At 29.6% G+C, this 24249-nt stretch overlaps 1 protein-coding gene across 1 annotated transcript; it reads right to left on the minus strand.

The window, feature by feature from the left end:
* Positions 1 to 2809: 2809 nt before the first annotated feature.
* Positions 2810 to 7638, minus strand: LOC107865960 (acetylornithine aminotransferase, mitochondrial). The gene is made up of 3 exons (XM_016712147.2): positions 6973 to 7638; positions 4538 to 4972; positions 2810 to 3773 (listed from the first exon to the last, which is right to left on the minus strand). The coding sequence occupies exons 1-3, from the start codon at positions 7375 to 7377 to the stop codon at positions 3234 to 3236; spliced, it is 1380 nt and encodes a 459-aa protein (XP_016567633.2). The 5' UTR covers positions 7378 to 7638; the 3' UTR covers positions 2810 to 3233.
* Positions 7639 to 24249: the final 16611 nt, after the last annotated feature.

Genomic DNA, 24249 nt, shown 5'->3' on the forward strand with positions numbered 1-24249 from the left:
TACTTTGATGATGAGAAAAAAGATTAAGGGTAAGAGGAAAAATGGAAGAAGGAAAAGGCTCTCCATTTCAGATATCTGTTACTGTTGACTCTTCTACATCCCTATGCTTTTTACAAGCAATTTTTTTTAACTACTCATCCATTCCTCCCAAATTATCCAAATTAAGATGACACATTAATTAAAAAAAATAATTATTATAATACTCCTATTAAATATGATTTTTACAAAAAAAATTAATTTATCCATTCTTAATTAATGAAAAAAATAAATAAAATAAAAAATTAAATTAAAAAATTTGAAACGGAGTTCTTCTTGTGATTGAAAGTGAGTGATTCTAGAAGAGGTTGATTTAGGGGAAACATTTAAGTCAACATTTAAGAGGTCATTTGAATATTTCTTTTCGAGGAAAAACTCAAATATGCTACTGAACTATCACAAATGATTTATTTATGTCATTCGTTAAAAGTTGGGTTCATTCATGTCATCGCCATTATAAAATCGGCTCATCCATGTCATTACTTTTTAACAGATGATTTTTAAAACAGTCTTGCCACGTGGCAGTTTATTAGAGGGTCACGTCATTTTTTATTTTTTATTTTAATTTTTTTAAAATTTGAAAAAAATAAGAAAATCCACACAACTTTTTGATCCATTGAAAATTAGTTTGATCTATACTTTTAAAATTTGATTAACTTTTCATGAATATATTCTTAAAACATTCTCGTTCGATTCGTTTTTTTGTCATTTTTGACATATTAAGATTGTTTTCATATTTTACCTTTAATATTAATTAATTTTTTTTTCAAATTAATTTCAAATACAATAGTAAACATCATTTAATAAATATATTATAATAAAATAGCTATTTTAATTGACGGGCGATTAACTAAAAGGAAACGGAGAGAGTATACACTCCACGCTTTTTATCACTTTATTTTTATTTATTTTTTAAAGATTCACGTTAACTAAAACTTTTGTCATTTTTCAGTTGAAACTGAAGGGATATATAAATATCAAATATTATTATTATATTATTAATAGTTAGCTTCTCATTTTGCCAACTCTACGTATACTATATATGTCGGCATGTTGTCGTCTTCCTGTTTTTGCAATAATAAATAATGATGCATAAAGTGTTACGTATAAATATTGAATGTTGATTAGGGGTGGCTCAACCCTTTAGGAGAAAAAGCGGCCACCTAAGACCCCAAAATTTGAGGGGCCTATTTTTGTTTAGTACTAATAAATTACAAATTTTAAGAAATATATTAAATACTATTTAGAGAAAAAGAAAAATTTTATATAAAAAAAATAAAATGCAAGGCCTCCGTTTGATTTTTGCCTTAGGCCATAAATTTGCTTGAGCCGCCCCTGATGCTAATGATGTCATTCTACGCTTAATAAAAAAATAAAAAAATAAAAAGTTACTTACATTCGGCTTACAAAATATTTCATGTATGCTAAGACAACTATATGCTTAATTAGAATAGCGTTTGGTTATAAATTTTAGAAGTAGATTTAAAAAAAAAATCTTTAAATATTTGTTTGATCATAAAAAATTAATCAAATTTTAAAAGCATAGATCAAATTAATTTTTAATGGATCAAAAAATTGGATGGATTATTATTATGGATCAAAAAAAAAAATTAAAAAGAAAATTAATTTTTTAAAAAAATAAAAGAAAAAATGATGTAACCCTCTAATAAGCTGCCACGTGGCAAAGTTGTTTTTCAAAATCGGCTGTTAAAAAGTAATGGCATGGATGAGCCAGTTTTGTAATGATGATGGCATAAATGAGCCCAACTTTTAACGGATGGCATAAATGATCCATTTCTGATAGTTCAGTGGCATATTTGAGTCTTTTCCCTTTCTTTTTTATATAGGTGAACTTTTGGTACGATGGAAAATGCTTCTTATTTTTTCTTGTTTGGTTGTAGTAAATATTGGGAAAATATTTTTTTAAGATAACTTATTTTCTTTTATTTGAGGGAAAATGACTTTCCTCATGGACCAAGGAAAGTTATTTTCCGAAAAATAACTAACGTGACTTATGCCTCCATTCTCACCCCTCTTCTCCACCCCAACAATACTCATATTCAGATGACTCAAAAAATTCACATTTCTCAAAAATTTACATTACTCAGAAATATTTTTCACTATGCTTTGCTTCAATTTTTCATTGCTTGAAATAAAAAATAGTGAAGTCCGAATTTTTTTCATTTCTCAATATTCATTGGATGTATTGTTATTTTCATATGCATAGAAGAAGACTTCCCTATGTTGCTTTTGCTAATTGCATATTTCATTTTGTCATCGACGTAACTTGTTCACGAGGTTAAATATATTTCTATTGATTTAAGTATCTTGAGATTGTCTGACAAAATGTTGAAAAGTATTTCCTATATTTGCTGATTAATAGTTGTTTAAATTTAGTGATTGTAATATTTTATTATTCAATATTGATATTATTTGTTATGCTTAAATTAGTTATTACAAATTGTTGAGTGAGTTGCTAGAAACACTAATATACTAGTTAACAATTAGTAGTATTTTCTAAAAAATATTTTTTCACTCCCCAATCAAAGGCTAGAAAATAAAATATTTTCTACTCACCAACCAAACACCATAAAATATTTTAAATATTTTCCATCATACCAAACACACCCTCTTTATTTCTTTTGAGATGGCTTCAAATTGTTACATACTCAGGCTAAAATGTTAGCAGTAATATAGCGTCCACAACTTTGCAACACTCTCTTATTGTGGATACTTTTCCATTGTCATCGAGGGCAAGAAGAGTAAATCTTAATAGTAATAACTAACTTGCCTCTTTTCACGACAAGAACTTATGTTAATAAACCACACAAGATTACATACATGGCACTGCACGCCATTGCCTCTTCCGAAAACTGGATATAAATTTTATTACAGGGGATACCATCAATCAGCTTGATTCAGCTTGGTGGAAATTGACGATACATCTAAAACTTAAAAAACTGACCGTTCACTTCGACAGGAAAAGTGTAAAGGAGATCAACTGTATTTCTGATAACCAGTTTGCTCCTAAATGAATCTTTATCAGCCAACAGAATGACACAATCAGGTACAACATGAGCTTCATAGAAGACGATACCTTTAATATCAAATACAAATACAACATGAAAGTGATCTCCATCAGCACGATCCTGTGAAGCTCCCCATAGAAGTGAAATGCAAGAAACCTTCATTTAACCCTAGTTATTGGCGGACTTATCTAGTACAGGCAAACAATTGAACAAGATCTCGGCTGCATGGTCCAATTCTTGCTCTGTGATGGTCAATGGTGGTACAAGCCTCACAACGTTTCCTTTTCCTGCCGTCAATACAAGAAGGCCAGATTGTTGACATGCCTCAACCAGCGGAGATGCTGGTACATCGAGGTCGACCCCAATAATAAGCCCCACACCTCGTACTTCTCTCACATGCGAGTTCCCTCCTAATTTCTTGACAAGCAATTCCCTGAAATATTGACCTTTCTTTGTGACACTGGCAAGGAAACCTGGTTTGGAGATCTTGTCCAGCACAGCAACTGCAGCATTGCAAACAAGAGGACCGCCGGCAAAGGTGCTACCGTGATCCCCATAATTGATGGCAGCAGCAACTCTTTCAGTTACTAACACTGCCCCAATAGGTAGACCTCCAGCAAGAGGCTTTGCAAGAGTCATTATATCTGGGTATATGTCATAAGCTTCGTGCGCCCAGAGATGACCAGTTCTTCCTAGGCCGCATTGAACCTAATAAAAGAAAATACAAGTAGAAGCTTCAGTATAGTGTTGTCATCGAAACATTCCATTCAAATTAATTCAAGAATGATCATTGTTACAGTAGGAAGGAGAGCGCTAACGACCCAAGAAGTCAATCATCAAAACTAAACTTTTGAAATAATTTATAATTTGGAGAACGTTAACGACCCAAGAAGTTGATCATCAAACTAAACTTTGAAATGACATTTATAATTTCTAACTTTTTTTACAAGTAGATGGCATTCATATTTCTTCAATTAGCTATTTATCTACACTAAATATAAACCAATCTTAGGCAACATATGCTCTTAGCGAATGAGCATAGAGAACCTTAATCCTATATACCAGCATATGGTGGATTGAGTATACGTAAAACAACAAGGGCAGTAAGCTTTTTCCTTATGAAATAAATGGGAACCACTATTCATTACTGAAATAATGTTAATCAGCACAATCCCTGAATAACTTATATCTCAACCAATGACCCCTACGTGCAAAATCCTGAACTTTTCTATCCATTTCACTATGCAAAACTTCTGGCAAACTTTTTCATATGTTTTCTTTTGATGAATTACCTTAAGAAAATAATACAATGTATTACTACTTTATAAAGGCATACGCTATTGGTCAAGATAACTGCTTGTATGTTTATGTAATTTTAATTTTTATCAATATCAGGGTCAATCATGTTTGTCATATGAGACATAAGCTTAATGTGCTAAAGTGGTAGCATTGTAATCTAAAAAGTTTCTTACCTCATCAAAGACAAGAAGAGAACCTGCACTATCACAGGCAGTCCTCAGTGATTGTAAAAAATCTTTTGTTGCACTGTATATGCCACCTTCACCTTGGATTGGTTCGACAAATACAGCAGCTATTTTACCACTCTGAATTAGTTCTTTTGCTGCTTGAACATTGCCATACTCCAGGAAAGTAACTCCTGGCATTACAGGTTCAAAAGGTGACCTGTACTGTTCTTTGCTTGTCAAAGCAACAGCACCCATGGTCCTCCCATGGAAACAATTGGAGAAGGCAATAAACTCCACGGGAGGTTGCTTCTCATCTGGATGCGAGAATTTCTGAAACTTCCTTGCAAATTTAATTGCAGCTTCATTTGCTTCTGTTCCAGAGTTTGAAAAGAAAACACGGTCTGCAAAAGAACTAGCAACAAGGCGTTTTGCAAGCTCCAACTGTAGAAAATAATAGAACACTATGTTAGTGTTTATACAAAGATCCTTTTACAGATGGAGGAGAGAAGATGCTCCGTGAAGGCATAATATCTAATCATATATAGAGTTACAAGCTAAGAAAGTAATTAGGTTGATATATCAAGTTATAGACATAGAAGAAAAAACACGTTGGCGGAGCCAGAATTTTGAGTTTATGGGTGGGTTGTGCACTCTAAAAAATTAGCTCACACTGGATTTTTGATAAATTATATTTACATATATAGTTAATTCTGTAACAAAAATATAAGGTTTTAACTAAAGCTACTTAATTCTGCCGAACCCGTAACTTCTTCTCTGGCTCCGCCCCTGACTAAGACCCCTCTTGCCAACATCTCCCAAAAAAATCCAGAAAAGAAGAAACTTACACGCTGCTAGTAAGTTCCAATAACCCTAGTAAGTTCCAATAACCACTTCATACCATTCAGTTGCACAAAATGAATCCACAACAAGATACTGCTAGTTCTTTTCAATCCGGAACCATATATACTTTGACTCTATTCAAAGAACGCATATTCTAAAACGAACCTAAGTTGCAGCTCTTCACTTTCATTGCCGCACCCATATCGGGTTCTCTCAAAATACACTACATTTGGAGAATCCAACACGCACCCGTTGACATTTTTGAAGAGTCCGAGCAACATAGACAAGAACTACAAAACTTGAACACAATAGAATTGGGTAATAGTCCCTGCCCTCATTCCAACTATTTATGAAGCCTAAACAGCAACAATTTCCACTACACCTCAATCCCAAACTAGTAGGCTCCTACATGATCATTTAGATCCATCCCGCTCTATTTTATCATGCTTCCTTCCAAAAATTACCCGTAAAAAGCTGTAAAAGATTCTTCTTTTTATCCTTATGCACTATAAAATTCCAAAAAGAAAAAGAGAAGGGAAACCGTGTATCATGCTCCTATTGTATTGTTAGTTAAAATACAATGTTGATTTTGAATGTTACTTATATTATATTGTACCTTATAATCAAATCCATCATTACGCAATGACTACAAGTCCCATTTTATATAACAATCGATTTAGTGTGACCACGTCATACCTTACCTTTTCTTCTAATTTTATCTTTGCTTATCATCTAATAATAGGATTTTATCCTTTACCTTACCTTTTATAATAGTGCTACCATGTACCCTGCTTTTCTTATAAGTTTACCTTTCAAATTGCTCATGAGAGACATTATGTGACGACAGGAAACGATACAATCTATCCAAATATTGTATTCATCAAGACAATACAATACATTTATGAGACAAGATATAACAACCATCCAAACAAAGTATAAAGAAACTTCATATAACATTCCCTTTTTATCTGCCTGTTTTTTCTTCTCATTTTATCTTTGCTTACTATCTAATAATCCTATTTTATCCTTTAACATACCTTTTTATAGTAGCTCTACCCTGTATCATATTTCTTATAGGTTTGCCCTTCAAAGTGCTCATGTGTGACATTATGTATCGACACTAAATGATACAATCTATCCAAACACTGTATCCATCAAAACAAAACAGCACAATATGATACATTATGAAAAGATATGTAACAACCATCCAAACAAAATGTGAAGTAACTTCAAAAAGAAAAAAGTCACTTTTTTAAATCCATGTGCACTATAATTACAAATTAAACTTTTTCCCCAATAATCATGGTGTCGGGGCGGGCAAGCTTTCGCCCACCTCGACTAATTCCACAAATACCCGTCACCTCACACCAGCAATAGGTACTCGGTAATTCTATCCATCAAAACACAGGCAACAGGTACAAGGTAACTCTATCCATCAAAACATCCCGTACAATACAATAGGATACATTATGAAACGACCCATAACAACCATCAAAACAAAATGCAACAAAACTTTTATTAAAAAAAGATCACTTTTTTAATCCCTAAATTCCAAATTAAATTCATAAATAATACTTAAAAAGATGCAAATGAGAGCTGACCTGAGGGAGAGAATAGTAAACATTGCTAACATGAGTTAACACATTAGCTTGTTGAGTAACAGCATTAATCCAATCAGGATCACCATGTCCAAGTGCATTCACAGCAATACCAGAAGTCAAATCCAAATACTCTCGCCCTTCCATGTCATACAATTTACATCCTTTGCCACTGGACAATACCAATGGTGCCCTAGCATAGGTACCCACAAAATACTTATTAAATTCCTCCATTATTACCTCTTTGCTCAAATCCACTGTCTGCGCTTCCATACTAAGGCTAGCCCTGCCGGCGATGAAGGGGAATTTTGCATTGGTGAAGGAATGGTGAAGTCGGGTCGAACCCGAACCCGAACCCGAAAGAGAAGGAAAACAGTTGTTGAGAAAAATGGATGACGAATAGCTCATTGTTGATGAAGGAAAAAGATTTTACACAAAATTACAGAGATTTTTGGAGGGTGGAATAAGGATTTTGATAAGTAATAAATACGAAAAAGCTAGGAAAAGAGTATTATTCTTAGTCAAAAAAAATACACTCAGATCAGAAATGTTTAATATATGTTCCAATGAGATGCACGTGGGACAAAATATACAAATACAAAAGAAATGAAATCTTAGCTGCGTCTGGTAATTAATTTAAATATTCGCCACGCAAGATAATTATGACTTGATTTTTTTTTTTTTCTGTGATTATGAGTTAAATGATGTTTGTCACAGTCCTTTCTCTTCTAAAATCTAAGGCCCATTAATATGCCAGATAGGGCCCAATACATTGTTTAACTGAGCTGATCTCCCTACACAATAGCTGGGCTCATCTTCTACATCTTGATAGGTTGGTCAATGGGCCTGGCAAATAGATTTGCAAAAACAACCATTCTGAGGTTACTATTTAAATTATGTTCCAGTTAGTCTCATGAACTAATTTATCTGAAAAAAATTATAACCCCTTTCGCTTTTTACTTTTAGATGCGAATTTATCCTACTAAACTGATGCCAACAATTTTTTGTTTCCAAAAACTAACCTAAAATGGGCTAGAAAATGAAAATAATCCAACGCAGAAATGATAAATAAATAATATCGAGTCTATAGGCATATCTGTCATCTTCGGTCCTTAACGGTTGTGTTTTAAAATTTATCTTTTTTTTTTTTTTTTTCATAAGTAGGAAAAGAGGGAAATCTATCATAGATGACGGTTGTTGTATTCAAATTCCTGATACTTTAATTTGGATAAGAAGGAGTTACTCGGATGCTAAACATATATCACTTTAAATCCTAAGATTGTGAGTCCGACTAACCAATAGAATAAGATTTCTTATTTTAGTGATTTTTTTCCTTTGTCCCGCTTTTTCAAAATATAAAGAATTAAAGTAAGGACTTTAGTGTGGAAATACCTAAATGATTTGAATGAAGATGTAATTTGTTTGGCCATCACAAGATATTTATGTAGTTAGTTGGACAAAATTGAATATATGGACATGCAATCTCAAATCAATCATAATTTGTGTTACTCCTTTTGGATATTTCATTGGGTCTTCCCTAATTGTTACGTTCCTCTATTTTTCACAATTTGTTGAGGGTGGCTTTCTTTCCCTTTCTCCTTACCAACTAAACACACATAATAGCATCAAATATTGTGGTGAAATAAATAAATAATTCAAGTTTGAAATTTAAGGAGTTTTTAGTTAAAAATCGTTTTATTAAATGTGATTTCAAATTAGCTGGAAGTCTAGAATAATGTATTTCCAACTAAACACTGTGTTAACCCATTCATATTTTTATTTACTCAAAGTTTCTAGTGAAGACGAAATACCATTTCAGTAATTCTGCTAGAGTTCGTGTTAACGAGAATAACTAATTATTAAATTCATATGATAGAGGACACCAATTGACTGACTATTTTTCGGCCATGTAACTAAAAAATAGTCATTGTAACGAGTTTAAATTTCGCATATAATACTTTAAGATGATATTCATGTTTTGATATTTCATTTATAGATTTCTAGGTCTCTGTCTTCCTTTTTTTTTTTCCCCTCGTGTTATTTAGTACATTTAGGGATCGTTTGGTTTACGGTACTAAAGTTAATAATCTTCAAATAAAATAATAATTTCAGAATAAAAATTTAAACTACTCGTTTGGTTGTGAATAATTAGTCCTGCATAAGTTATCCACCCAATTGGTGGGATAACAATCCCAAGACTATTTTTCTTTGGTATAAAATTATACAATGACTAAAATACCCTCAAAACCTATGATTTCATTTCACACATCTCTCTATAGAGAGAGAGAGACACTGGTATTTTAATTATGAAGTTTAATAAAAGTTAAATACTTAATAATTTTGACATAAATTTTATATTTATATTAAAAACTTATTAGTAATATATACTCCCTCCATTTAAAGAAAAATGACTTACTTTCATTTGACATATCTTTAATTTAACACCACACAATTCAAAAGTCTTCTTTATTTTCTTAAACTCCGTGTCAAGTCACATTAGGTCAATGGAGGGAGTAATAATTTATCAAATACTTACATCTAAAATTCAAAATTCTTATTCCATCATTATCTCCAATTATCCGCTTTCATTGACTTGTCTCACATAAAAATATCAACACCATTGTTGAATTACATATTTTAAATTAATTTTTTTAATCACTTGAAAATTGATATGATATATATAAAATGAATTTTAATATATTATATGAATGATATGTGTTTAATGAAATGAAATAAACAATAAATCCTATTTTACTTTAACAAACTTAAGTTGAAAGTTTTTATTTCAAACTAAATAAGAAACTAAATAAGATGTAGTAAGATTTTTTTTAAATACGTACGGTATAATCATGGAAAGGCACACGCAAAAAAATTAAAACTAAATAAGATGAAAGTTTTATTTTTAAAATACACACAATATAATCATAAAAATGCGCACACAAAAAAATTAAGCTAAATAAGATGAAAGTTTTATTTTTTAAAATAAATATTTAAAGCTTGAAAATAAATTATATAAAAAATAATTAAATAAGATGGAGGGTATTTTTGTAATCACTTAATTTATTCTTAGAAATTATACAATGCATATTATTTTGAATACAATAAACCAAAACTCAATAAAAAATAATACCACATAACTAATTCAAGTATAACTAATCTCATCATAACTTGTTTCCAAACCAAACGGCCCTTAGGTTATAATTTATACTCCATAAAGCACCAAACCAAAAAAATGGGAATTTAGTGTTTGGTGCAATAGTATAAAAACAAATTTTATAAACTATGGTTGTAAAATGACCACGTTTTTCATCTCCTAAATGATTCAATCTGCTTTCAACAACCACAAGTTATTTTTATTTTCTTGCTTAGAAAAAAATAAAAATAAAAATAAAGAGATTCTTCTCTCTACAAAGTAAATAAATACTAAATCAAAAAGTAAATTGTTGTTACTATCATAAATTATTAGTATATAAGATTTTTATTCAGTTTCTGTCATAATCGTTGGGCATGGGAATATCTTTTTAAACATAATTGCATGGAAAGTGTGTTCGAATCACAAAATAATAGATCAGAATATAGAATTATTAGCCACTATTACTATGTTTTCCCATAAGCCTGTTATTTCAATCGAATATAACATTTTTCACATGCATGCCTCTTCATTTTCTGGTGTCCATTCACTCGATATCTGCTATCTGTATTATGTATGATTCGATTGAAAAATATTCTCACTACAAAATATCGTATTAGAAAGCTCTTTAACGAAGACAACTTCATAATCATATATACTACAGAGTTCAAATTCTAGACTTTTAATTAAAAACAAAAAAAGTTCTTTTACTCCAACATAATCCTCGTTGGTGCCAATTTGTTTTTTAAAATATATATGGGACCATAATCATCAAATGGCTAGTTATCGTGTGTGTATGTACACATCAATATTCTAAGTTATATTACCTTATGATTTTTAAAAAAATTGGATACCTACCTATTGTATTGATTTGCTCATGTACTTATACATTATATCAAATTTAACACGCTGTGAGAATACATTGGATTTGTTGTTGTTGTGATGTACATCTCTGGAATATGTACCGTGTATTATATTAATTATTAATTAGATGCTAGTAGCTCATTAGACATAATTAATTATTTGGTTTCTTACTTTACCTAATTATGATTTTGTGGGTCCAAAATGTTAATACAATTTGTGGTAATGCATGCTATTAATTACGTACTTAAATTTGGGCATATGTTAGTTAGGATACAAAAGATATTAATGTGATTGTGACAAATGCAAGATGCTTAGACCTTTAAATCAATATCTATATACTATATCTTTTCTCTTATCTTCCCAACTGTAATACGTACTACTTATTTACTGTCCTTAGATAAATTAAAGATTATACATGCAACTTGCTAATTTTGCTTTTAATTGAGTGGCTAATATAATGTTCATGTCTTGCCAACTTAACTTTTTGCCATTCACAATTGAGTTAATACATAAAAATATTCTAAACTTTGACCTTAAACTTCAATAGTGCACAAATAGGTCCTTTAACTATTCACAACCTGAACAAATATGACATCCGATTTTGCAACCCCATGCGTGAGTCTCACTCGCGCCTACGTAGAAAGGTAATTCAATCACACGGTGTCATGCCGTTAAAAGGGCTCACTTGAAAAGAGGTCATATTTGTGCAGTTTTGAATAGTTAAAGGTCATATTTGTGCACTGTCAAAAATTTACTTTTTGTGTTAAAACGACATCGTTTTTTTTTAATTATTATTATTATTATTATTATTATTATTGTTATTATTATAATAATAATAATAATAATTTTTTTATATATTCTATAGCAGCAGCACCTAACTTTTTTTTAATTTAAAAGAATTATTATTATTATTTTATTTATTTCTATAGCAGCAGCACTTAGTTTTTTTTTAATTAAAAAAAACAACCACTAGCAGGGATCGAACCCGCACAGTAGGCTGAAGGAAGCGCCCAAGAAGAGCAAATAACACCACTGGGCTATCTAAGTGTCTTGTTTCATGTGGTTCAACATTAATATACGCACATAAATATACATTTTCTATCTTATATATATACAACATAATTTTTTTACCGAGGGGGGTCGGGTGAACCCCATGGCAACCACGTAGGTCCGCCCCTCGTTAATTTAATAACGTTAATTTAATAACATTTTAATTATGTTAATTTGATAACGTTAATTTAATATACTACTACTACTATCCTTAATAACATTAATTTAATAACGTTTTCTTAAATCTATAGTTTTTTTTATTATTAGTATAGTTTCATCTTTAATTTAATATTTAAATAAATAATATTTAGATATATTGTATAACTTAAATTCGTCTTCTGCTTTATAATATATATACATATCCGCTCGATTTTTTCGTATGAGGCTGATCCGCCTAATTAATAAATCTTCAATATTGCTCCTTTTCCACAATGACAAAAGAAATTAGATGTCATTTTTATTTTTGAGCCGAAAATAATGAAAAAATAATAGTGAAGAGTCATTTAAAGGTAATATTTGTGCAGTTTTGAATAGTTAAGGGTCATATTTGTACACTGTCAAAGTTTAAGGTCGTATTTATGTATTATGCCCTTAGATTTTAAGCTGAACGCGCCCAATTTTGCTTGTTGAGCATGCATTTTGTCACGTAGGATTGGAGGTCATATTTGTGCAGTTTTGAATAGTTAAAGATCATATTTATGTACTGCCAAAGTTTAAGGTCAAAGTTATAATTTGATGTCAAATTTAGGATCATTTTTATGTATTAACTCTTCACAATTTATTTCATAATTTATCATAGCAATTTACGGCCTGAATATTTTTTTCTACCATATTTGGTTGAACACATACACGTATCAAAAATCTATGCACGGCTACTAAATAACAAATATATATTTATTGTCTAGACAAAGGAGAAAACCTAATATATTTTACTTATGCTATATCATTTTCAATTCATCAGTTGTAATTAATGTCTCCACTTTCCAGGAGAAAGCGAACAAGAACAAAAGTTAATTACTAGTCCTTAATTTGTTTCGAATTTTTTTTGGCTTGATTCACAATATAAACCAATATTTGTGCAAATTTGAATATAAAATTTTAAATTTTACATATTTAATAAAAACTATAAAGTTATTATCAAAAAAAAAAATAAAAATACTAGCATTTAATTATCCAAATAAGTATATTGATTTCTCCATCATTCCAGTTGGAGTCCTGCACTACTTTTCTGTGACTGTTAGCATGTACATCCACTTCTTGCCTTATATTTATAATTGACTTTTACAAATTAACTTTGTCATGCTCGACGGAGGTGAATTCAGTATTTAAATTTCATAATTTCCTAATCTATACTTCTAGGTTTGCCCCTATAGACAGATATTATATTTGAAAAAAAGCTAGAACTATATTATAACTTTAACAAAGTTTAAAAGTTTAAATCATTTTTTAAAGATTCTGCACACTTTAATATAATAATATAAATATAAATATATATTTTAACATAATCACATATATTTTATCATCAAAAGTTTTAAATGGTTGATGGATCATCACTTTTGCTTTGTCATGTAATAGCTCTTTCCCTTGCTGCCAGGAGCCAATTAAGAGAGATGCATCAGTTCGAACCATATTTATGGTATGATTATTTTTTTTTTCTATATTTAAAATCTTTTCTTGTTTTTAAAGTGATTCTTTTTTTTATGTTTAAAATCTTTCTTTGCTTTTAAGGTCAAATCTTTACCAAAATCATTAATTATATTCCTATTACGTACTTAAATTTTTTTTAAAAAAAAGTTAATCTTGTCTAAAATAAAATTTTTTAATAAAAAACAAAATTTCAAACGATAATTTTAAGGTGTTTATACTTTGAGTGGCTACCTGCCTTAGTTTTTGAAACCTATTCATCTACTTATATTCCCAATAGACACAGCAATTCTTTTGCAGCCATTATTTGATTTAAGTGTACAATGTTTTGCGTTTTCTAATTAACAATAAAGGATTACTAGTTATTCTATATCGCAATTTACGTTAATTATTTCGATAGACACTTGAACCTCAATAAAACCTTAACCATTATTGATGGTCAAGGTAAGTTTGCTTTTTTATGACCTCAATCTCAATTGTAAGACATGACAGACGAATGACATGATTCTCGACGAGTCACACGAGAACCAACTAGACATGAAACACCTTCAACATTACCTCATAAGTTGATAAGAGGTCAAGTCACGTACGTACGAAGTAAGTAAATACATTGTTTATCCACTAAACTTGCTTAATAAAAATACAAATGACAATATGTATTCTAATACTACACTTTTCTTATTTTATTGAGTTAGTAGGAGGGGAAAAATAGTAGTAGTATCTTTTCCAATAGTCTTATCGATTTCCTACACACACTGACCATGATCCACGTGGCACAAAAATACAATTAGCTGTTTTTTTTTCTCATCCAGTATTCGATGTCCGCATTAGAGTCCCGACTAATCCGGATCGCACATTGCAGGGCCCATTAAGATGGCAGCGCTCTCAACAGAGTTTTTTCCATACCCAGAGTCGAACCCTCAACCTCCGATTATGAATATAGAAACCTCATCCACTACACCACAATCCATGTTGATAATTAGCTGTTATCTATAACTTGCTGACTGAGACACACGCAGAGGTGGCTAAATACATCATACATTCCTCTTTATTATTGGTTTGCCATTTGTTAATTCCAAATTTAAAAATATATTAATTGATTCATTTATTTTTACTTATCCACTTTATTAAAAATTAGTATCCAATAATACTTTTGCTCCTTCATCCATCTTTTACCCATCAACTATGTTAAACTAGATATCCAATAATAAGTTTAAAAAATCAATAAATAATTTATATATTTCTATTCATTTTATCGTTACTCATTAATTACAGTCATTATCAAATACACTTAGCTTCTCAAAATATTTAAAAATTAGTATAATAAAATTATTTCGATCATTTATTATTTTGTGTATTAATTTAATATTGGATAATTATTAATGGACGGAGAAATAAATACATTGAATACTCCCCCCAAAGTCACCTTTTAAATATTTAATTAGTCTATGCAAACCTAGGAGTATTATTTAATTTTTCTTCTTAGACTTTTACACGTAAACGGAACATTGATTTGATTTGTTTAGCGTATTTATCACTTTATAAGTAAAATAATAATAAATAATATCGTAGTGGTTTTCAACAGGATCACGGTTTCATTCTAGTTGAATTGGTTCAATATTCTTTAGTTTGGTTTGAGATTTATTGGCCTAATTATTTTGTATTTTTCACTTTAAGTCCATAAGTTGAATTGTTTTTTTCTTATAAAAATGAACATTTGAATATATTAAATTATCTGAATAATTTCTCATTTTATCCACCATCACACAAATAATATATTCTTGTAATAATAAAATCATTATGAGCTCAATTTAATAAAGTTTTTTCTGTTTGACATATGTTCTATATAATGGATGATTTATCTAGTAACTAGTAATTGGATTTACAACTTCTTTATTAATTTAATCACATTTTATTAATTAACCGTAATTGATAAAAAAAAAAAATCACTATTGATATCAGCGATATATCCAGAATAGGACTTAAATGATGAAATATCTTTTCTCATTTGTTACTCCTTTACTTATTGCTCAATCCAATTCAAAACCTATTAGAATAACTTCTTCATTTTATAAGGCAAAATAACCTTCTAGATTCCTCTAATATGTCTGTTTTGTAAGTTGAACATTTCTACTTATATGTTTGTCATCTGGACCCTTGAACCCATCAAAAACCAACATTTTACACCCTTTGACCGTTGACCTTGTCTATGTGGCAAAGGCATGGTGACTAGGACAAAGAGAGTGTAGCCACTCGCTTGGGGGTGCGAGTGGGGGTCAATTTTTGGCCTATTTTACATTAAAATAATATTAAAAAAATAAAAAATATTAATTTTTTTTAAAAAGGGTCCTTTTTTCCCTCCATATTTTTAAATTTAAAAATATTTTTAAAAATTTAAAAATAATCTAAAGGTATTTTTAATTTTTTTGTAAAGGGTCCTTTTTTTTCCTACATCTTTTTAAATTTAAAAATATTTTTAAAAATTTAAAAATATTTTTAAAAATTTAAAAATATTTTTAAAACTTTTAAAAAAATAAAAATATTTTTTCCCTCCCCCACCCATCCAGCCCCTCCCCCCCCCCACCCCCACGCAAGCCCGTCCCCATCCCCCACACCCTGCCCAGTCCCATCCCATCCCACCCCCAGCCTCTCCACCTCACCCTCAGCCCCCATACCCCTCCCAGCCCCGTCCCCACCCCACCTCAGCCCCTTTCAACCCCCACACCCCACCTCAACACTCTTCCAACCCCCCCACCCCCACCCCCACGTTCACTTTTTATTTTTTATTTTAATCTTTCCTCTCAATTCAATTCTTTTCATTTTTTAATTAAAATTTAAATTTGAAATCTTTTTATTTTTGGGGGATTAAAATTTAAATTTAAATTGAAAGTGAGTGATAGTAAATATTGAAAAAAATTAGTGAATTTCGCTTGAAAAAAATTAAAATTTTTGTGAATTTGTTAAAAATATTCAAATTTAAAAATCAAAAAATTATTATGTTTGTATTTATGAATTTATAGTTAGAAATTTAAATTAGTTGGAGAAGAATTTTAATTATTTGGAATGAATTTGATGTTTAATTTGTGAGCAAAAATAAAAACATGATTATTCAAATTTTTCTTATTTAATTAAATTAATTTTAATATTTAATTTGTTATGTAGCATTTTAAAAATGATTTGAAATTTAATGTAATTTTTTTTTAAGATGACGTGGCAGGTGACATAGCAGCTGACGTGGGTGAGAGTGTGTTACACTCACCAAAAAAGGGTTTAAAATGTTGCTTTTTAGTGGGTTCAGGGGTCCAGATGACAAACATGTAAGTAAAAGTGTCCAACTTACAAAATCGACATAGTACAGGAAGATCATTTTGGTTTTTTTTAAATTAGTACATTTTCCTATTTCAGTTCTTCTCAAAATAAATATTAAGTAGTAGAAATATTGAGATTTGAAATTTAACAAGTTGGAGCACAAAAAAATCTATGTTTAGATTAACATTATTCTAACTACAATTTCGGGTTCATTGCAATTTGCACCCTAATGTGTGCTGTCTTTTTTAACTTACACCCTATCTTATTTTTTTTATATATATGATTTACAGCCTAATCTCCTTAATTTCTTAGAAAATAGTAAAACCATTCTTTTAATATTTTTTTTCATGTGGGTAAAATAGAAATAACAATATATTATCTTTAAAATAAATTTATTTAATTTTTAAGGTAGGAGGCTAAATGAATTAAATTCTTTCCGTCATTTACTTTTTCATATGATATTAGGTTAAACTCTCTCCAGCCGTAAATAAAGCGACAGTTTATATTTATTGAAGACAACAAATTACAATACGAGTAAATCATCAATAGATGAAAATAAAAAGAAACTGCAAAATCGATTGAAGAAGGAGAAAGACATATCCTGTAAGGAGGGGAGGTTTGTTAATTTTATTAGCCTAGTTGACGGGAGTGATGAAGAGGAACATACTATTGATCAAAAAAGTAAGAGAATACCGCTTTCTGTGAGCGGTCCCACAGAGATGCAACTGTATGATCTTGATGAGCTGATTAAACCCTTGCGTCCTCTAAATAGGAATGGGTCTTTAGGTTTATCTCCCCATATAGATAGGTCAAGCGATATATGACCACAGTCCACAAGATCTGTATCAGAGAAGTCTCATATTGTAAAAAATGTTCTGTAATTAGGTGTTTATTTAGTGTTCTGCCATTGCAGACCAATTTTTTTTTATTCCCAACTTTACATTTTTAGTTAATTACTTCGGTATAAGTCTTAAGATTAGGCTTTTTTCCCTGCAATATCCGTTGTGCGAGATAGAACAAAAAAACTATTGGTATAGTGAATTAAAGGAAATGAAAGTTTCATCCCTTTATTCGCAAATCTTTATTGGAGTCATTTTCACTTAGTTCTTTAACATTTCAGTATTAACAATTTTCAAGTTAATTTGAGCTCTTTTATTGAGTGTTTATCAAGGTGATAATGAACTTATTGATTCAATCAACTCAAATTGTGTTTATGTTTTTTATAGCTTGGTTTTTATCATCTTTTTACTTTTTATAGGCAAGCATACTCAAAGTAATCTCTCTTCAAATGATAATTAATTTGTTTTTAGGTACTTTTCAATTTTCACTAGATTCATGTCATTTTTGTACTGAAAATAACCTTTTTTTTAAGACTTCCGCTGCCCTTCTTTGATATGCACTTAATTCATTATCTTTATTGTTTCATTTGTTAGTGTTCAAATTGACGAGAGAAATATTTCAACTCTCTTTAACTATAAAATTATTATGATTGTTATTCCTATTTTACCTTCATGAAAAAATTATGAAAAGAATGATTTTATTGTTTTGCAAGGAAATAAAGAGATTAAGGTGTAAATCATTAAAAAAAATTAAATAGGGTGCAAGTTACGGTGCAAAATAAATGAGACGTTTCAGGTCACAATTCAATTCAAATTTTAAAAATTCTAAAAATTGTATACTTTAAAATTAAAATTCCAAAAAGAAAAAAAAAAGAATATTATATTTTGATTATGTCCAAATTAAACTATGCCAACCCCCAGCCGAAAGTGCACATAAAAAGAAAAAAATGACAAAAGAACAAGTCATATTGTGGAATATTATAAAAATTTAGTTCGGTTCAAAGTGTTTAAGGGGTAATGCAAATTAATGATTGTGTTATGTTCATAACTTCACTAATATTAATATAGAATTAATACATATGTTTATCAACTAACAATCTATAATAAGTGGCAAATTAATGACCGACCATAACCTAAGTTTAAGTTTAAGTAATAATAAAAAGCAATGAGTTTTGATAATGCAATTTATAGACGTGTGATACGCAATATATGTGATCAAAATTTTTTATCATTAGCACAAAGCATCTGATTAATGATTTATTAATTACCAATAATTTGTAGCCTCAACTATATAGAGAATATCTCTGTTAGTACGATCATTACATACTTCACAATTTTTGAATTTTATTATATAAATAGAAAGATAGAATGCAAATGTTGTTTAAACTTTAAAGCTTAATTAATTATCTTGTCCTACACTTCCATTAGTAACAATTTGCATTTGTATATATAGTAAAATCATGTGAAGAAAGATAACAAATATAATCTTATTGGTGTTAAGCCATTTTAAAACAATAACATTGATGACAGTGATTGATTAGTAGTATTATTATGGAACAATTTGATAAAATTATTCCTCAAATTTGTAACTAGTAGTACTATTTTCACAATAAGTTTAATCGCACATGTCTCGCACGTGTAATTTTTAATTAGTTAAAATTAGATAATTTTATCTATTGCCAAGATTTTTAATGATGTACGAAAAAGTTCAAATCATTTCTCAAAGTTCCTTCACATTTTAATATAATAATATAAAATATAACATATATTTATTGTAAACACATATATATTTTACCACCAAAAGTTTCAAGTCGTTAATGAATTGTTGCATTTGTCATGCAATATTTCGTTTTCTTGCTGCAAGAGGCTAAGAGATGTATGGATTTGAACCATATTTGTAGTATTGTTTTTTTTTTTTTGTATATTTAAAATTTTTTCTTATTTTTAAAGTTAAATATTTAGAATTTCTTTTATTACTTACTTAAAACTTTTAAAAATTTGATACTTCTTACATTATCTTATTCTAACGCTTTCATGTTTATTTCAAGATTTTTCAAATCTTTTTTAAATCAACTAAAATTGATTTAGAATTCTTAAACTGTTATAAAACAAGAAAGAATAAAGAAGAAGAGTAGAGAGAATAAAGAGAGTAATTCTTATTTCTCTTGAGGGATGAGAGATCATGAGATTGTTAATACAATGAACAAAACCCTTCTATTTATAGAAAAAATTTACTCCTAGTCTGAGTAAAAGACAGATGCTTCAAATCCTAATAGATATCAAAGTAGATCTTGATAGATCTTGATAGACATTCACTATAATGTAAATACATTTGTAACACTCCCCCTTGAATGTCTAGATAGATAATGTGCCTCGTTAAAACCTTACTAGAAAAAACTCAGTAGGAAAAAAAATCTAGTGAAAGAAAAAGAGTACACATTTCTAACAATACGCACATCGGCTGCCTCATTAAAAACCTTACAAGGAAAATTCAGTGGGACAAAACCTCGTAAGGGAAAAAGAGTACAACGCGTATTAACTCCCCCTAATAAGAACATTCTTGAACCTTTGCATCTCGATCTTGTGCAGCATCTTCTTGAAAGTTGTAATTGGAGAAGATTTGGTGAATAAATCAGTCACATTGTCAGTTTAACGAATTTGTTGCACGTTAATATCATCATTCTTTTGTAGCTCATGTATGTAGAAAAGCTTTGGCAAAATGTGCTTCGTTCTATCTCCATTTATGAATCCTCCCTTAAGATGTGCTATGTATGCTGAATTATCTTTGTATAAAATTGTGGGTAGATGTCATATTTCACACCATATTTTTTTCGAATGAGATGTATCATGGACCTCAACCATACACATTCTCGACTTGCTTCATGAATAGTTATTATCTCAACATGATTCGATGAAGTGGCTACGATAGACTGCTTTGTATATCTCCAAGATATGGCAGTACCACCACATATGAACACATAGCCTGTTTGAGACCGAGCTTTATGCGGGTCAGATAAGTACCCAACATCAGCATGACCAATAAGATCGGGACTGCAATCTTTAGAATAAAACAAGCTCATGTGTTTTATCCCATTTTGATGTCTCATAGTAGGAGCAAAAATATACCTTGCTAACAAATTGACTGAAAAGGCCATAGACCTTGTAGTATTTACAAGGTACATGAGTGCATCAATTGCACTAAGATATGGTACTTCATAACCAATCCAATTCGATATATTTTGAATTTCAGCAAATAATCTATTGCTTTAAAAACTCTCCAAGAGTTCCAATGATATTCAAGCAATAAGCTTATACAATATAAGGATTATAAATAAATTTCCCAGAAACTTTTATATGTTTCATGCATTTTGAATCCTTAAATGTTTTTCACATAAGTTTTGTCAAGTGATAATATTCAACATTTCATGAGTGACATCTTCAAATATCTGGACTGCAAATCAAATAAGTTTAATACTTACCAAGATGTATCCTTTCATGTCACTTGATAAATGTTTTTACGTTAGCATACTTAAATTAACGTAGAATTAAGATCCTCGTAATCTTTCACAATATTGCGCCAATATTGTGTCAAAGATATTGATGATATATCATTTAGTATCGGTTCACAATGCGACATAATATTTTGAGATCTCATCACTTCATTATTTTCAGGTACATGAACCTCTCATAAGGTTTCATGAAGTGTTATGTCGTAGGCTATTCAAGAGCTCATAGTCTTCTTATTATGATTATTTTCTCCTTATTTTTCAAGGACTATTTCATTTGAAACCGATTAGTCTACCATGCTTCACGCATGCATAGACTTTGTCTTTTAGGAACACAAAATATAAGCAATTGCGCTTAATATGAGATGTTTTCAACATTTGACTTGAATTATCTTTTGGATAACGATATTGTGATAATTCCTAACATATTTCATAACGCTTATAATCTCCCTCTTATGTTAGAAAAACTAACATACATCCTCTACTTCTTTGAGGAATTCATCTTTGTGCATCATGGTATATTCATTAATTGTATACCGCACATCAAAACTGTTAGATGGAATAGTTGGTTCATGACCTTGAACCAATTGAGGGGGAAGAAATAATCATAATTTATTGGTTTAATGCATACAAGTGTTATTGTATTCAAAATATCATATTTCATACCAACACATGAAGCTTTGTTCTCATTAGCGATGGTTTAGCTATTTATCGAAGGCATTCAATGCTAAACCATCATCATCAAGATAACTGTCTTGATTGCACAATTTGAAAATTATGTTCTTGACTCAATTTTATCGTGCAAACAACTTTATGAATGTCAAACTGCAAGTTGACAATGAATGTACATGTGATCATCTTATTGATGTATCTTTTCAACATATCACATGATAGGTGAACGGGCCCTTATTCACCTTTTATAGTTTTCAGATTTGAAGGGATTCAATCCCAATATTAGTTGGTCCAACCAACTTATCATGAGAACAAACGACATAAATAATTTTTGAAGAATCTTTTAGTTCTGCAATACATGCACATCTTCGAAATGTCACAATCGTTCATATCAATTTATAAACTTTTATTCTAGTAAACTTCAAGTTTACCATGACATGTATTTTTTTCCTTAGTAAATTTCAGATTTACTATTACATGAATAAATTTCAGATTTACTACTTTAGAAGTAGATTTCGAAATAACTTTCTCAGTTATCCTGCCTCATTCAGAGGTGAGTTGTGATACCATTACAATCAAGTGCACGTTTGCATTAATAAGTTTCTCATTCCCTAGGAATGAAATATAATCATGCCTTAAGCGTATCAAATTATGATAGCTACTACAAAAGCAAATTGAGGCATACATATGATTTATTGCTACCACATTCAATTCAGGAAATAGAGCATATCAATGGGATATATTTCATGACTTTTCATCAAATACCCATTATTTTGCCTTAACCATCATAATATCATCAATACATGCATTGAGATCCAATCTCAACGTCTTATCCATATAAAGGCGTCTTAGGCATAAATTGATGGGACTTGAACCCAACATATTATCATCCCTTTTGATAATATTGTTCTTGAGGAATAAATTTAAAACATAAATGGTTCCAAACCAATTATTTTTTCTCAAATTCAACAATAATTATATTATTAGTAGCAAAAGATAAATAACATAAGAAATTACTAACCTTGAAATCCTTAAGATTTATAATGTCACCTTGTTTGACAGAGTCTCGTGCTGATAACATGTTATAAAACAAGAAAGAATAAAGAAGATGAGTAGAGAGAATAGAAAAAGTAATTGTTATTTTTCTTGAGGGATGAGAGATCATAAGGTTATTAATACAATGAACACCTCTATTTATAGGGAAAATTTACTCCTAATCTGAGTAAAAGACAGATGCTTCAAATCTTAATAGATATCAAAGTAGATCTTGATAGACATTCAGTATAATTTAAATACATTTGTAATATAAACCAATGATAAAAGATATTAATTGTCATTAATTTTAATAACTTCTAATAAGGAAGGTTTTACTATTACTTAGTTAATTTTTAACTCTTAAATATTAGAGAAATAATGAAAAAATAATTTTATCTAAAATAAAGATTTTTAATAAAGGACAAAAAAAAATTCAAGGTTGTTAACACTTTTAATATTGTATATAGATTAAACAATATTAATCTAGTGTAAACGGTGAATTATTATAATACTTTTGGGTATATATGCCAATGGTTCCTACTTACTATGTAATCCCAACATGAAATTCTCAATCGTGATTTTTAAAAATAATTATTTTAAATTATTTCTTATTTTAAAAGTTTAAAATATACTTATTTTTTTTCTTATTTTATTTTTAATAATTGGATTAATTTGTTTTTAAAAACTTTGAACACCTCGATATAGTAAAAAATTAGTTACTACTAATATTTATTCTGAACTACGTAGATGGAGTACTATTGGTTATAGCAGTCCAATACTAATTAATGTCATTATGTGACATGTCAAAAACACTGAATTTAATGTATCTAATTCAGGTTATGCAATTAAGATATATATGCCTTATCAGCAAAAATAAATAAATGTCAGCATAGTGTAAAGTGTTCTCTAGAATAATCTATACCTTCTCAATTTATTCTTCGAGTTCAATAAAATCGAGACAGCTAGATTTATCCTTAATCACCTAAGGAATAAAAAGATGAGGATAATTATGATTAGCATAAAAATAAGTAAACAAATAAGAAGCTTAGTCAGGTCACATATATAGTATGACATTATTTAACTTAATACGAATTTAAGATTTTTTTTTTTTTAAATTCATGATTGAAATATTTTTTAAATTAAAAATTAAGATTAAATTATTTCTAATTATAATAAGATACCATGTTATTTTTTAAACTGTCTTAAAAAAAGTGACACATAAAATTGAATC

This window comes from Capsicum annuum, chromosome 1 (assembly GCF_002878395.1).
Source record: "Capsicum annuum cultivar UCD-10X-F1 chromosome 1, UCD10Xv1.1, whole genome shotgun sequence".
In the NCBI taxonomy this organism is placed as follows: domain Eukaryota; kingdom Viridiplantae; phylum Streptophyta; class Magnoliopsida; order Solanales; family Solanaceae; genus Capsicum; species Capsicum annuum.

Coding starts and splice junctions, on each gene's coding strand:
- LOC107865960 (XM_016712147.2), bottom strand. CDS start 7,377: ATGAGCTATTCGTCATCCATTTTTCTCAACAACTGTTTTCCTTCTCTT. Junction 4,973..6,972: donor TTTACTATTCTCTCCCTCAG/GTCAGCTCTCAT, acceptor TATTTTCTACAG/TTGGAGCTTGCAAAACGCCT. Junction 3,774..4,537: donor CTCTTCTTGTCTTTGATGAG/GTAAGAAACTTT, acceptor TTCTTTTATTAG/GTTCAATGCGGCCTAGGAAG.